We start from the raw sequence: 13,811 nt of genomic DNA, 5'->3' as shown, positions 1-13,811 counted from the left end.
CTTTCAATCTCATCAGAGTACATCAGGGCTCGACACTAACATTTTTTCCTGGGGGTCCGGCCAGATGCAAAGATTTTACAAACTTTCGAGAAATTCAATTCTGGGCACCTGGAACAAATTTCCATTATGAGATCATGAAAGCATTGAAAATGAACTTCACACAATAAAAAATCATGCACCCACAATTTCCCTGGTGTACAGAGAAATGTTACCATAAGCTTTAACTAAATCAGCAACAAGTTTCGAAATTTCACCAAAAAACAATTTTAAAACATGTGCCGAACGATTGTGCATTAATCTGTGGTGTTGGCGAGTTCTTCTCCATTTAATTTCCCCTTCCGACTTTGTCGAGAAGATAAGAATTACATTTCTACCAAGGTAGTAAGAGTTCATTCTGGAAGATATCAAAGTTCTCAGTTTGCAGAAAATCTCAAAGAAGGGCATACATGTAATCTTTGTTTCAAAAGGCCCTGTCATATCGTTCCATGCAAGCCTTGCAGGTGAGTTGGGGGTGATGCCCGCAACTAACCCGAAACAAAGTTTTGAGTTTGATCAAAACTTTTCTGTGTGCAAATCAGACTTGCATGCTCTTCTGCGGGCAACTGTGTGCGAGATGCGAGCAAGATACAGTACTTCCAATGCGGGCGACCTGCGTGTGACAAGCGGGTTGCCAAAAAAGTCACCCTAAAGTCAAACGCAAGGCTTGCATGGAACGTTGTGACAGAGCCTTATTTAAAAAAAGCTTGAAATTATTTTATAACATGTTCCATGGAAGGGATCACAAATTAATTTTGGAATTTTAGCTAGCCGATCCAGGCACCGAGATTTCTTCTTTTCCCATTTTCAAGTGCAACAGAGATTTGATCTGGGCGCTAATGGGTCCCAGGCGGCTAATTATGTCAAGCCCTGTGTACATGTATTATTAAGGATTGAAAATGAATATTAGCTAGTAATTATTTCACAAATAGTCCTTTCAAATTCACATTCCAAAAGATGATAGAAAATTCACCTGATTGGTGGGTAATTTGAACTACCGTCGTGTCGCTCGGCAGATCATGGCTTTCTCCAGACTGGCACGTTTCTTCGCTGAAGCATTGCACAGAATAACAACTGTCGGCCACCATCCACACCATATCACACACTTGTGACTGGCAACAAAATGTTATGCATTCATCCAATGATCTTAAATCTTTTATTAGTTCATAATCGTTTTGTGTACGTTCATCACTAGGAACATAGCCTCTCATTTTCTGTCCTGTTATGCATGTCCCATCTATGGAAGCTGTGAAAATACAAATTATAAAAGAAAAAAGGGTGGTTGGCAATTAAGTTATGATTTGTGTCATGATAATTTTGAATGAAAAGTTAATTCTATTTTTTATTAACTTAAAAACAGTATAATCGTCAGCAGAATATAACACTAGTAAAAAAAATGACAGTGAGGCACAAATTTTGTGAAAAAAGTATATGTATATAGGTACATGCATAGATTAAAAGTATGCAATATTGATACAAATAAAATTAATAAAAATTCTAAAACGCATCTATGGACATATTAAACATTATTCTCTAAATACTTCAAAGTATACATCAAGGAAATAACCAGCACTCAATGACTAAAACTTAGTTTATTCATCATCATTCCTTTCGGCAATCAATATCAATATACACATGTACAAGTAGAGTAGGGCCATATCTTCAAAACTATTCCGATACTTACCTGGTAATATTGTTAGCACCATCACGAACAGGAGCAATGTGACCTTTTGAATCCAGTGTGACCTCCAATTGAAGGTTGAATCAGCAGCCCTTGATGAACTTCTACAACACTTCCCCTCCATACCCTCCTCCATCTTTGGTGGCAAGATGATCTGTGATTTACACATGCACTGTCCATAAACAGCTGGAGACTCCATTTCCCTGTCAGCATCGAGTTCCAAGATTAGATTGTGTTAAATCGATGCATTATTAAAAGATTGCTTGATTTGTTTGTCTCCTGTCATTCAGACACTGTTGTTCAAGTCGGTGTGAAGCCGTGCTTCTTGTCTTGTTGTGCTCACAAGCATGAAGAGTTTATTCTGTGTATGTCTGGCTGCACGTACAGTGATGGAAGGTACATCAGACATTGGGAAGGAAACAAGGGAAAATAATGGGAAGATATTATTAGGAGGCTTGCGAAAAAAAATTGGAATTTATGGAGAGAAAACAGTGTGTGCGAGATATGGGTATTGAACAGCGGGAAGATAGCAAATGAGAGGTAGGGGGAGAGGGAGAGAGAGCAGAAGTGGAGGGAAAGGAAGGAAACGGGTAGGAGAGAGATGGAAAGAGTGCAAGTGAGAGAGAGGGAGAGAAACAATATAAAGAGGGTAGAGGAGTGGAGGGGAAATGGATAAAAAGGAAGGAGAGTGTGAAAGTGGGAGAGAGGGAAAGATAGAGAGAGATGGGGAAGGAAGGAGACTGGGGTAGGAGAGGGAAGGAGAAAGTGAAAGAGAAAGGAGATATGGAGAGACTTGTATTAAAGCAAATATTACAAGATCTTTAATGTAGACAGTGCTAATCAGATTGAATTGAATTCATTTATTCTCCCATAAATGGACATTTGGTGATCACTGGTGATTTAAAAAAAAAATACAAATAACTGCAATGTATACAAGTAAAACAATTATGATGACAATCAATAAATCCAGTCATAACAGCAAAATGGCATTGTAAAATTAATAACTGAATGATCAATGAACTATTTTGTGACATTTATAAACTGAATTAATACAAACATTGAGCAACTGCTGCAGCGGTGTACCCAGGCATGACTAGTCAGGCCGATGACCCACATTGCTAATGTGTCAACTAAGGGCCGTCTGCACCAGCCCGAGTTTTCTAATTAGCGCGCTATTTCTGATCCGGCAATTTATCCCGACCTGAACAATCTCGAGTTTATTTGTATGGAGATGCAATTATCGCGCTAGTTCACTGGATTAATCTCGAGGTTGCAATCCCAAGTCAACTTGGGATTATTTGCAAAATAGCGCGCTATTTTACTAATTATCCTGCTAATTCGCAGACCAAGTACATACGCACTCGAGATGATTTATTCACGGCGTCAGACCATAATGCATCGATGCCTCGCAAGAGCAGGAATCGCTCTTCTTGCTCTTTCTTGAATCTCGAGATTAATCGCGAAGAGAGCCAATAGGGCTAAAATCTCGAGATTGAGCAAACTCACGCTGGTGCAGCACCGCCTCTAGAGTTAAAAGGTTTTTTTTGGTATTAATATGTCCTAGAGTTAAAAGTTTCAGGTGACTTTATAAGAATTTATTTTACAGGTATTAAGTATTGGGTCTATTCATTGTTTACCTCACGACTGGTTGAAGAGGATTTCATGAGAACTATTCATTTTCAAATATTTAATCTCTGTGACCTTTAAGCCTTAACTCTGTTCATCACGTTTTCGTGATGAAAAGAACATTCACAGAACATTCTGCGCCCCTTCAGGCAAAGGCAACGAAACAACAGTGCTCAGCAGTATACATATTATAAGTAAATCATTTTTTTTTTCATTAAAGGGGAAAACAACCCAAATAAAAACTTGTTTTTTATAAGGAAAAGAAAAATCAGACAAGTTGATAGGTGAAAGTTTGAACAGTATTGGACCAACAACAAGAAAGTTATGAATTTTTAAAAGTTGTAAATATTGGTAATCACTATACCCATGGAGACTTCAAATTGGCCGCATATGGGATATCATAGTGATGTAAGGCAAGGACTACTCTTCCATGTACTCCAATACATATTATGGCTAAAATGTCATTTTCCCCAAAAGTTTTATTTCAAATTATATTTTTCTTTCATGAGGACATAAAACAATATACTACCTGGGTTATATTTAGATTACTGCCCCAGGGGAATGGGTACTTAGGAGAAAACCACAAATCCCTGATAATAAAGTACATGGCCTATGGGAAAGTTGTCCTTGCCCCTTGTCATAATTTACTTACCCAGTTGCCAATTTGAAATCTACATAGTATTAGTGATCTCAATTTTAAAGCAGCTATAACTTTCTTACTGCTTGTCCGATTTCTTTCAAACTTTCACCATTCTGTTTAATTTATTTTTCTCCTTCCCAACACAACATTTTATGGCCAAGGCTGGATTCCCCTTTAAGAAGTTGCACAACCAGGCTAACCAAATTAAAAAGGCCATAAACATACATGTACAATGGCGGATCCAGGGGGGGGGGGGCAAAGCCGGCCCATGCCCCCCCCCCTTTTGAGAGGCACAATTAAAATTTGTAATGTAAAATGCTGTTAAAGCATTTTGCTTGTCAACTTTTTGTGGACGAAAATGTCCTTATTTTTTGTTGATTTTTTTTTTTTTTTCCTTGTCAAATTTTTCCTCGGGAAAATGTGCCCCCCCCCCTTTTGGAAAATCGTGGATCCGCCCCTGGTAAAATTGACATTAGATTATCAGGCCTACATAATGCTGACCAGTAATAATGTAAAAAAATTGTACATTTTCGAGAGTTGGCCCAATATTTGACAGGCCACTTTGACATGTGCCATTGCATTATTAGATTTTCTTGTATATATTCCCACCTACAGGTACAGGTACAGTGGGTGATTTCAAGTACGGTGTTGAAATCTGGTCTTGTGTTGTGACAACACGAACATCAGCCACAACACCGTACTTGAAATCAGGTTGGTGTTAGGAGTGACCTCGGAAAATATGACGTATTTCCGGCAGTACGTGTTGAAGACTGTTGTTGAACGTCGTCTGCTGAACCCAGCACTGCGGCTGGTGTTGACAATCTACGTGCAATTTCCCCATTCACCAACACCAACCCCCGGGATTGGGAAAATCATGATTTCAAGTTCGGTGTTGGTGTTGGCAATTTCAAGCTCGTGAGTAGGCGGCGAACACGATGAAACATCCCCGTAAAATTAGCTTTTATAGTTGAGTATAAATCATTTGAGCTTTATATATTTTGATGACGAATAATGAATTTGAATTCTTGTATTAATTAAAGCATTGGTATTCTGTACGATAAGAATTTAATGAGTTTCTCTCCGATTTCATTTTCATCGTCGATACTTCTCGTGTGAAGCTGAGATGATTAAGCAGCGCAGAGGCGTGACTTCATATATGCTATCGATAACACAATCGATATCGTTCCTCTGAACCCAGCTCGGTTCAGCGCCCTTTTTACGCTCTCCACACCAACACCGAACACCTAACTTGAAATCACCAAGTGTAGCTCAAGGTTTGGGTCAGCGTGATGCTTCTTGCCATCCCCAAAATTTGTGTCCAGTCAAAACACCAGCAACAACTGCCAAGATTTATATAGCCTGATCTTGGATTTGGTCCAGCAAAAGGAAGTGATTGTAATAAATGCAATCTTTGAAAAACCTGCTGAAGGGCAATTCCATACATGTTGTACAAGTCATTTTGACAATTTATAGTCTCTTTACTGAATGCTTGAGCAATAAAATTTTCTTCATTGTTGATGATATTAAGATACAGAGGGTGGTCATAAGAAAAAAAATGATAACCAACAAAAAATGTTTGATTATGGGTGAATTAAAGGTGAAAATAATGTGTGTCGTACGGAATCAGGAATGGCCTGTACATTTTCACCTCTAATTCACCCATGGACAAAATGTTTTTGTTGGTTGTCATTTTTTTCACATGACTACCCAGTAGCACTTTCACAAAACAAATTGAAGTTCCTTGTTTGTTTGGACAGTAGGTTGGAAAATGTTGTGAAAATGGCTAATATTTTAAGCATGGAATCGCCCCGAACATCTTGTTTAATGGGCCGATGTTTTACGCAAGCTAAGAGACTCTGGATGGGAAATGGGTATCATGCACTTTGTTAGCTAGCATCAACTGCATTTAATTGGTGCTCCAAAACGTCCTCAGCTAAGCAAGACCTGAAGGTGATGTACGAATGACATTATATGGCAGGGGGTGGGGGGAGGATTGGGGATAGTCTGCAGACACAGACCCTGGTTGATCAATAAGTGGGTTGCCACTCAAGACTAGCACACATACATGTCAAACTTGCTGTACCTTCTACACACAAGTCATTGTAGGGTGCACATCCAGACCACTTTAAATCGAGTGAAGGGTTCACACAGCAGACTAGGGGGATGGATTCAGGGTGGAGTAGCACACAGGTCCGGAAACAAGGGAGTTTGTAACTAAGTCACTGAAAAAATCAATAAAAATCAATAAAACAAAAAAAAAGCTTACTACAGTACATGTACAGTACATTACTACATCCCCCCCCCCAAAAAAAAAAAAAATGGATGGATGGATAGAAGAAATAAATGAACAAAAGAGCTACATGTATCAAACAAACATTATAAATAAATAAATAAATAGAACTAATTTTTTTTTTTAAGGTTTTAAAAATGAATGTATGAACATGCATATTGTTTTACTCTAATACTCTCCAACAACAAGACAGGCATTAAACAGAGAGGTAAGAGGTGTTCTTCTGTATTGCAGCCCCCCACCCCCCCCCCCCAGTAACAGCACCAATAATAATCATAACATTTGTAAAAAGGTGCTTGATGTTTTAAAGCACAGTTGCCCGAAGTAAAATCCATCACCACAATCAAAGTTCAATCAATAAAGAAATCACCGCCTCTCCCAACCTCTGCTTTCACAAAGGGCTTTGATTCAAAAGAGATTTCACTGAATACAGAAAAAAATAAATAACACACTCAGCACTAGATTTGGGTTAAAATTAGAAGTGCCTTTACCCAACAAAACACTTGCTGAAGTTCATTGGGACTCAAAGAACAAACACATCATGAAATGTCTTAAATGTCAAAGGAAATAAGCTATTGTGCAGTACTTGCTGTATGCAAGCAGTTGTCCCTTCAATTTTATTTCAAGATAAGACTCAAGAACTGTATCAATATTGTTTTCTCATGAATAGCAAACACTTCATACATGTGATAATGTGAATTTTCTTGCTCTATTTCATTTTAATTATTGTTCTTATGAATATTTTCTTGAAGCACCATGACCACTGGAAGGTGGACCTGTGCTCTATAAATTAGCTACTGTACACATATTCTGATGCATACAAACACAGTCAATTATCTAATAAAGAAAAAAAAACATAAAAAGCTTGATATTTTTAAAGTTAACCAAATGTTGGATTTCCCTTTGTTATACATAATAAACAATGCACTCATGACTAAATGCTATGGATATAAATAGGGATGGCCAAAATTAAGTACCGGCAGACCTTCATTTTTGAGGAGCGCGATCGCGCTGGCGCTCCTACTGCGCTCCTAAAAAAAATTTAAAATTAAATTTAAAAAAATTGCAAAAATTTCACCTTTTACATCTTTAAATCCATGAAATGGCCATCTATTTTCCATAATTCCTTGAAATTATTTTAAATTAATTGAAAACTATCAGAAAAATGAAGAATGTTCACCTCTTTCCCCGACTCTGATTTGAATTTAAACTCGGTAAATATTGTAGTCCCATATGTTGATTTTCATACACCATGGAAGTCTACATGTGGGACTACTTATGAAGATGATAAGAAAAATCTACAATTTATCATACATGTATTGTATTGAATTGATTTGAGCGCCTCGCGATTCTGAGGAGCTCAATTGAGCTCCTCAAAAAAATAAGGAGAGCGATTTATTGAGCTCCACGAAATTATAAACGTGAAGGACTGTACCGGTATGAATATTTGGTATGTAGTCCTAATAAGGTTCTAACCCCTTCAAAACAATATTGGATGGAACATTGGGGGAAAAAACATGTTAAATTATTTACATTTTATTTTTACTTTATGAATTTTCCGTTATCCAAGCTCTCAGGAGATTAATTAATTGTCATTATGAAGAAAATCGGTAGAACATGTACGTTATACATGTAGGCAGCTACTGTGCATGTATTCTGAGAAAGCCTAAGAAGGAAATGCCTCTAGAAATACAGGTACAACAAGTGCATTTGTCAGGTGATTCATACTGTATTGAACAGGAAGACCAGGGGAAAACTATGGATCAATGAATTTATGGAAAATCATAGAGCTGCTCTGGTAAATATGATTGAGAGATAAGGAAGAACACATTTAAAAAACGCACTGTTTTGTTCAGTGGTTGAATTTGAATAATTTCAGTGAGGCTTGGCACCCCTAGCTTTACATGCACATGCACCTACATGTAATGTATGTATGCGTAAGCAGCATGAAGGGAAAAACTGTGCATAATGTTAGGTTTGAAATTTTAGGTGCTGAATAAATTTCCACTCTGATCTCTACTGTATGAGGCCATTCTCATTACTCTTTCTAAAACTAGTAATACTGGAAACCGATTCAGGAAACCAGTTTGGAGGATCGCTTGTTGCTATGGGAACGCTCTCAGCGGGGTGACACGTTTCGCATGAAATTCGAAACCGCAGCGTAGGCAATCTACACACAGTGTGTGGGATAGCGCGATCAAAATGTGAGATCGCTTACTGAAGAATGGTTGTGTCCTCACTCACGCTAAAATCAGTTTAACGAGTGTGTGTATTTGAGTTTTGTCAGACGTGTATCAATCAGATATGATAATTTACGTCTGGGACCGACCTTTAACGTCACCATCAATTTGTAACTTCCCCACAGCTTGGATTACAGGCGCACGCCACAACGCCCAGTTGTGAGGCAAAGCGGTCTTGAAACTACATCGCGAGGTGGTTTTCTGAACTGGTTTGGAAGATCGCTTCGACCGTTCTCATTACACGTTAAACTAGTTTCCAGTATTTAGTTTTAGGAAGGTAGTGAGAACAGTGTCACAGTCCCCTTTTGCTTTCTACACCCTTCCCTGAAAATAGCCTGGCTGATACATGTATCCATTTGTTTCAGACTTTAAATCAAATGATGTTTTTTCATCAAAGAAAGTCTATTTTGAAGATTGGGAGTCTGGGGCATTTAGCACATTTGATATTCTTGGGAACAGATTAAAAGGTGGATATATATGTCTAAAAGCTAACTGCATAATGAGTATTAGGGTGCGTTTATCCGCCACTTTTTTACCCTAGAATCACGATTGCGTTTAGTTGAAATTGAATATAATCATGATTAGAATCACAAACATGAAACACGAAAAAAGGGGCGTTTGGAAAGACGTTTCTGCAGAATCACGTACGAAAATGTTCGAATAAACGATATCGTGATTACAATCATGATTATATGACCTCACTGTTGTGTCGGGCTACTTTCGGTTTGACTCTTGCCAAGCTCAAGGCGCTCTATATGCTCATTGTATGTACATGACTATGTACTATGAATTCATTTCTTGTCATGTTCAAGTTCTGTGTTGGTCATCGCATCGTCCACTATTTTTCATTTTTTGGTCATGTCTTCAACTTCAAGTTCTAGTAAATGAATTAACTGGACAGACAATGATCTCAGTTGTTGTTGAGTATACAGTATCAATATCAAATTGGATCTACGCTGAAATTCACTTCCGAACACCATTTTGGATAAACTAGCAAGATGAATAGAAGCATATGGACCCTTTATGATAGAAGTAAACAAAATGAGGTATAGACTGAATTCTGATGGAAGCAAAAGAATTTTCGAGAGCCGAAACACGTGCGAAAAACTTCCTCTGTCAAACTGCGCACTAGTGATGCGCACTGGATTGGCCCGAATCTGAGGAGAAACAGCATTGGAATGAAGGTCGTCTAAACGCTGATTCTGTGATATTGTGATTCATGTTTGTGTTTTGAATCATGATTCAAATCATGATTCAAATCATGATTCTGGCTTGAGGTCGCATAAACGCAGCCTTATACATACAAATGCAACCATCTGTGCCAGACGTGCAGGTGCACTTTAAGCATCACTGAATGGGACGTACAGTAATAAAATCATGCATGTATACCCCTTTCATGAATTCACCTTTAAACAGCTGGATCAAATGGTGATCAGAATAAAGCATTGTATCCATTAATTCAGAAATAGTCCATTATTCATTATTAGTGCAGCTACGAAATACTGCAGATTATCATGTGGCATTAATGGAGAAGTTCACCCTGTGAGAAATTGGTTATTAAAAGCAGAAAAACTAGAGTAAAATATTGGTGAAGGTTCGATGAAAATCCATCAGTACCAGTCACAATTCTTTGACTACATGTACCTGTTTACCTGTTTCACCAGAGAACAATAGATTTGTTCCACTGAATCTATTGTTCTCTGGTGAAACAGGTAAACAGGTAGTCAAAGATAGTTACAGTACATGGATGACTTTTGAAAATTGTTATTTGTGACCTCATACTGTATATATATGCGAGCTGCTTTCCTATCATGTACATGTAACACAATATATTAGGAGCTGCCCGTCTCTGACGTCATGTACATGTACAAAACTTCTAGTTCCAACTACAATGAGATTTGTTTTTAAACCTAAGAAAAGCAAACAAAGAAAAAGAGAGAAAGAAAGAGAGAGAGAATATACATGTAAAACAGACCCAAAACAGGGACCGTATTGTTGTGAACCCCTGGATTTTCACATCATCGTCATGCAAGATTAATTTTGGCTCCACTGAATAATGACTGCAAGCCACAACTAAAAGGGAAGCTTGAAGCAAAATGGATTTAAGCTGCACAAAATGATCAAGGATGTTCAGTCTAGACAAGTCGAAAAACCATATTACAAAGCCAAAGGATCTACCATCAGATAATAACACCGCACATTTTATCTATTATTCACATATTGAGGAATCTTCAAGCATCTTTTTCTTTTTAATAATTTCTAAATCTTTTGTATTCCAATGAATATTTCAAGCAAATATTTGAATAAATGTCAGAAGAGGATATCAATCATAACATTTACATTTTTTTTGTCATCTGAGCATTAGTGGTTTTCAAATCCTGCTTTTCATCCCATTCCACGCATAATCAGAGAAAAAAAAATTAAATAAAACACGACACGCCTGTGACGCACCAACTGGATATCTACTTTTCTATTCAACATGACTACACAACTACATTCACAACTTTTTGTTAGAATCTTAACTTTAGTATAATGTGGTGTTTCAACTACATTATATTAAAATTCAAGTTCTGATTTTTAACCCAATCCAAACCATTTCAGACCAACATGTACAATAAAGAGGGGGAAGGGGCTTAGTTTGAATTTGAATGGTTGGTTAAATTACCATGAAGAGTGTCGGTATCTCCACATTTTTACATTAACTCCATGCAATAATCCAAGTGCTATCCCATTATTTGGTCCCACTCAGATGCAGAGGGGCTGTAAAAAGCCGAGCAGCACCCTGTCGATTAACCATTACTCAAGGCCAAATCTGGGTCATATCAGGGAACTATTCTGTTTTGGCGTTTGAGCCGTGATCGGCCGACGACCCACCGATTCCCTGGTGGTCTCCCACCGGCCATCGGCCTATTTTACGTAATCGCCCGGCCGTTCTTGAATTCGCCGCGAGATCATCAACCGATTTCTGAGCGGGCAGCGGCAAGCGTCCGGCCGATGACAACTCGACTGGGGGATTGTGACCTTAGTTAGCCTATACCAAGTCCACTGTTTTGAATTCAAGAGCTCAGCGGTTGTTTTGATTTAGATCTAAACATAAACAGTGGATAGTAACAAGCATCAATTTAGAAAAAAGCGTGCATTAAATATTGAACCCTTTCAAAATATATGCTCTCAAACATAACTGAGGAGGAAATCTCCGTATAAATTTGAAACCAAGGAATAAAAACCATTTTTGTGACTTTGGGTCATGGGCCAACCTAAATCTTCTTTATATGGTTACCATGTACAGTGTAAACCAATCAGAAGCATACTGTACAAAAGTTTTATCCTCAGAAATCAGAAGCAAAAGTGCTCACTCGCCCTTGGACCTATTTAATCATAAGACCAGCCCCTGGGTTGACCTGCAACTCAACTTCATCAGATGTCCTGGACTTTGAGAACTTAGCATGAATATTTATATCAACTTATTTGGCTCGCTTTTATTTATTTTTTAATTATTCATTTTCTCAATGGAGCCAGAGTTTCCAACACGAAACAAGAGTGTCGTTATTAAGGCGAGCACAAAATACGCCTGCCTGTAACACGGAAAATGGAGTTATTGGTCAAGCAAGAAAAGTGGAAGGTGGCAACTTCACCTTTGACCTTCTGAACTTAAAATCAATAGAATTCCTGGGATTTATTTATGCTAGTATCATACACACGAAATTATATAAGCCTTGGTTAAGTTAAAATGAAGTTATCGTGTTTACAAGGACCGCAGAAGGGTAAGATGAAAACATGTCAATGTGACCTTGACCTTTGCCCTTTTGACCTCAAGATCACTAAGCTTCCTGGGATCCATGCTAGTATCATACACACCAAATTTCGGTAGTTAAACTGAAGTTATTGCGTTTACAAGGAAAAGTTAACAGACGTACACCGAGCGTGATACCATAATACATCCCGTAGGATGGGCGTAAAAAAATTGAAAAAAAAAAAATTCTTCCAAATGCTGTCATGTACCTTGAGTGTACAATGCCATATCATATTATGATGTAGAATTTACAACATACACCTGTAACATACATCTACTGAAATAGGGTATTATTGATGATAAAACAATAATGTTCAAGTCCATGTACACAGTCACAGACAAAAACAGATATACACTTGGTTCCTATGGTTTCCTACCCTTGCTTCCCTCACACAATGTACAAATGCATGCTTTTGTTTCTTGAACTACAATTAGAAAAAAAATGTCAATATTTACCTTGGTTATACATGTAGCCCTACAGGTACAAGCTCAATACTTAAATAGTGTGACTCAGTGTCAAGGCATTTATGCCAGGTTAATATGTGAGGAGTTTCCAGAAAGTGTCATTGTGAAGAGTACAATACCAGTACACAATATGAGAATGACATTTCAACTTTATAATGTTCAAGCACAACTGATTATGTATGTACAGTACATGCAATATGTAATGTACAGTAGATGTGTACGTACATGTATAAAAACAGCTCCTTTGAATCATTTTTTAATTATTTATTTTCAAATGCAAATGTATAAAAGGGATGCCTCAAAAAAAAATCACTGGCCCTACATGTAGGTCTACTAATAAATGTCTTTGATATAAATGACATACATGTACTCAAAATTATAGATATTAAAAAAGGAATTGACTCACAACCTCAGTCAGATTACCAACAACATGATTATCAACTAGACAAGAGGGGCAAACTTCTAATGTTCTCTTTAATACAAAGGTACAAAAGAAATCAAAATGACACCAAAATATTACATGTACATGCAAGTTGACTACTGAGTAGATCTACATGTACATGTATTCTGTGTATTAAGTATTACGCTCTTAATTCTTAAAAGGTCCTGGAAATTCAAAAATTTACAATATGGGGATAATTCTTTCACATAAATTATTGGGCTTCTCTCTCTTCTACCTGTGTATCAGATGCCAGTATGATTGTTGCCTGAATATTATGAGTGAGCACTGAACACTTTTGTAAAGCTCACAGAATTGGGTTTGGGAAAAAATACTGATTTTCAAGCAGCGCCAAAGAATAAAGGCAATGAAACAAATTGACTATGTTATCTATTGTTCATAATTTATTTGCATTTTTTCATCCATGAAAATAAGAATGATAGTATTGCAACTTGCTTGAATAACTTTGATCCTGGGGGGCGTTTCATGAAAGGACTTGTCGGACATTTTATCCGACAAGTACCAGTTTATCTGACAGTTACCATAGGAACAGTGCCTCTCAGCCAATCAGAATCAAGGAAAGATGTCAGATCTGACAACT

The 13,811-nt window shown here is 37.5% G+C and overlaps 1 protein-coding gene across 2 annotated transcripts in view; it reads right to left on the bottom strand.

Moving 5' to 3' along the window:
- The window catches only part of LOC129261058 (dyslexia-associated protein KIAA0319-like protein), a 45,676-nt gene extending 43,584 nt beyond the window's left edge, over window positions 1–2,092 (bottom strand). For both annotated transcript variants that reach the window (XM_064100421.1, XM_064100422.1), the window contains exons 1-2: window positions 1,721–2,092; window positions 1,010–1,282 (exon numbers count right to left, since the gene is read on the bottom strand). In XM_064100421.1, the coding sequence (XP_063956491.1) occupies window positions 1,010–1,282; window positions 1,721–1,916 (469 nt within the window). In that variant the 5' untranslated portion in view covers window positions 1,917–2,092. The remainder of the gene's footprint in view (window positions 1–1,009; window positions 1,283–1,720) is intronic.
- Window positions 2,093–13,811: the final 11,719 nt, after the last annotated feature.

This window comes from Lytechinus pictus, chromosome 1 (assembly GCF_037042905.1).
Source record: "Lytechinus pictus isolate F3 Inbred chromosome 1, Lp3.0, whole genome shotgun sequence".
NCBI classification, from domain to species: Eukaryota; Metazoa; Echinodermata; class Echinoidea; order Temnopleuroida; family Toxopneustidae; genus Lytechinus; species Lytechinus pictus.
This window is presented reverse-complemented; position numbering and strand designations above follow the sequence as displayed.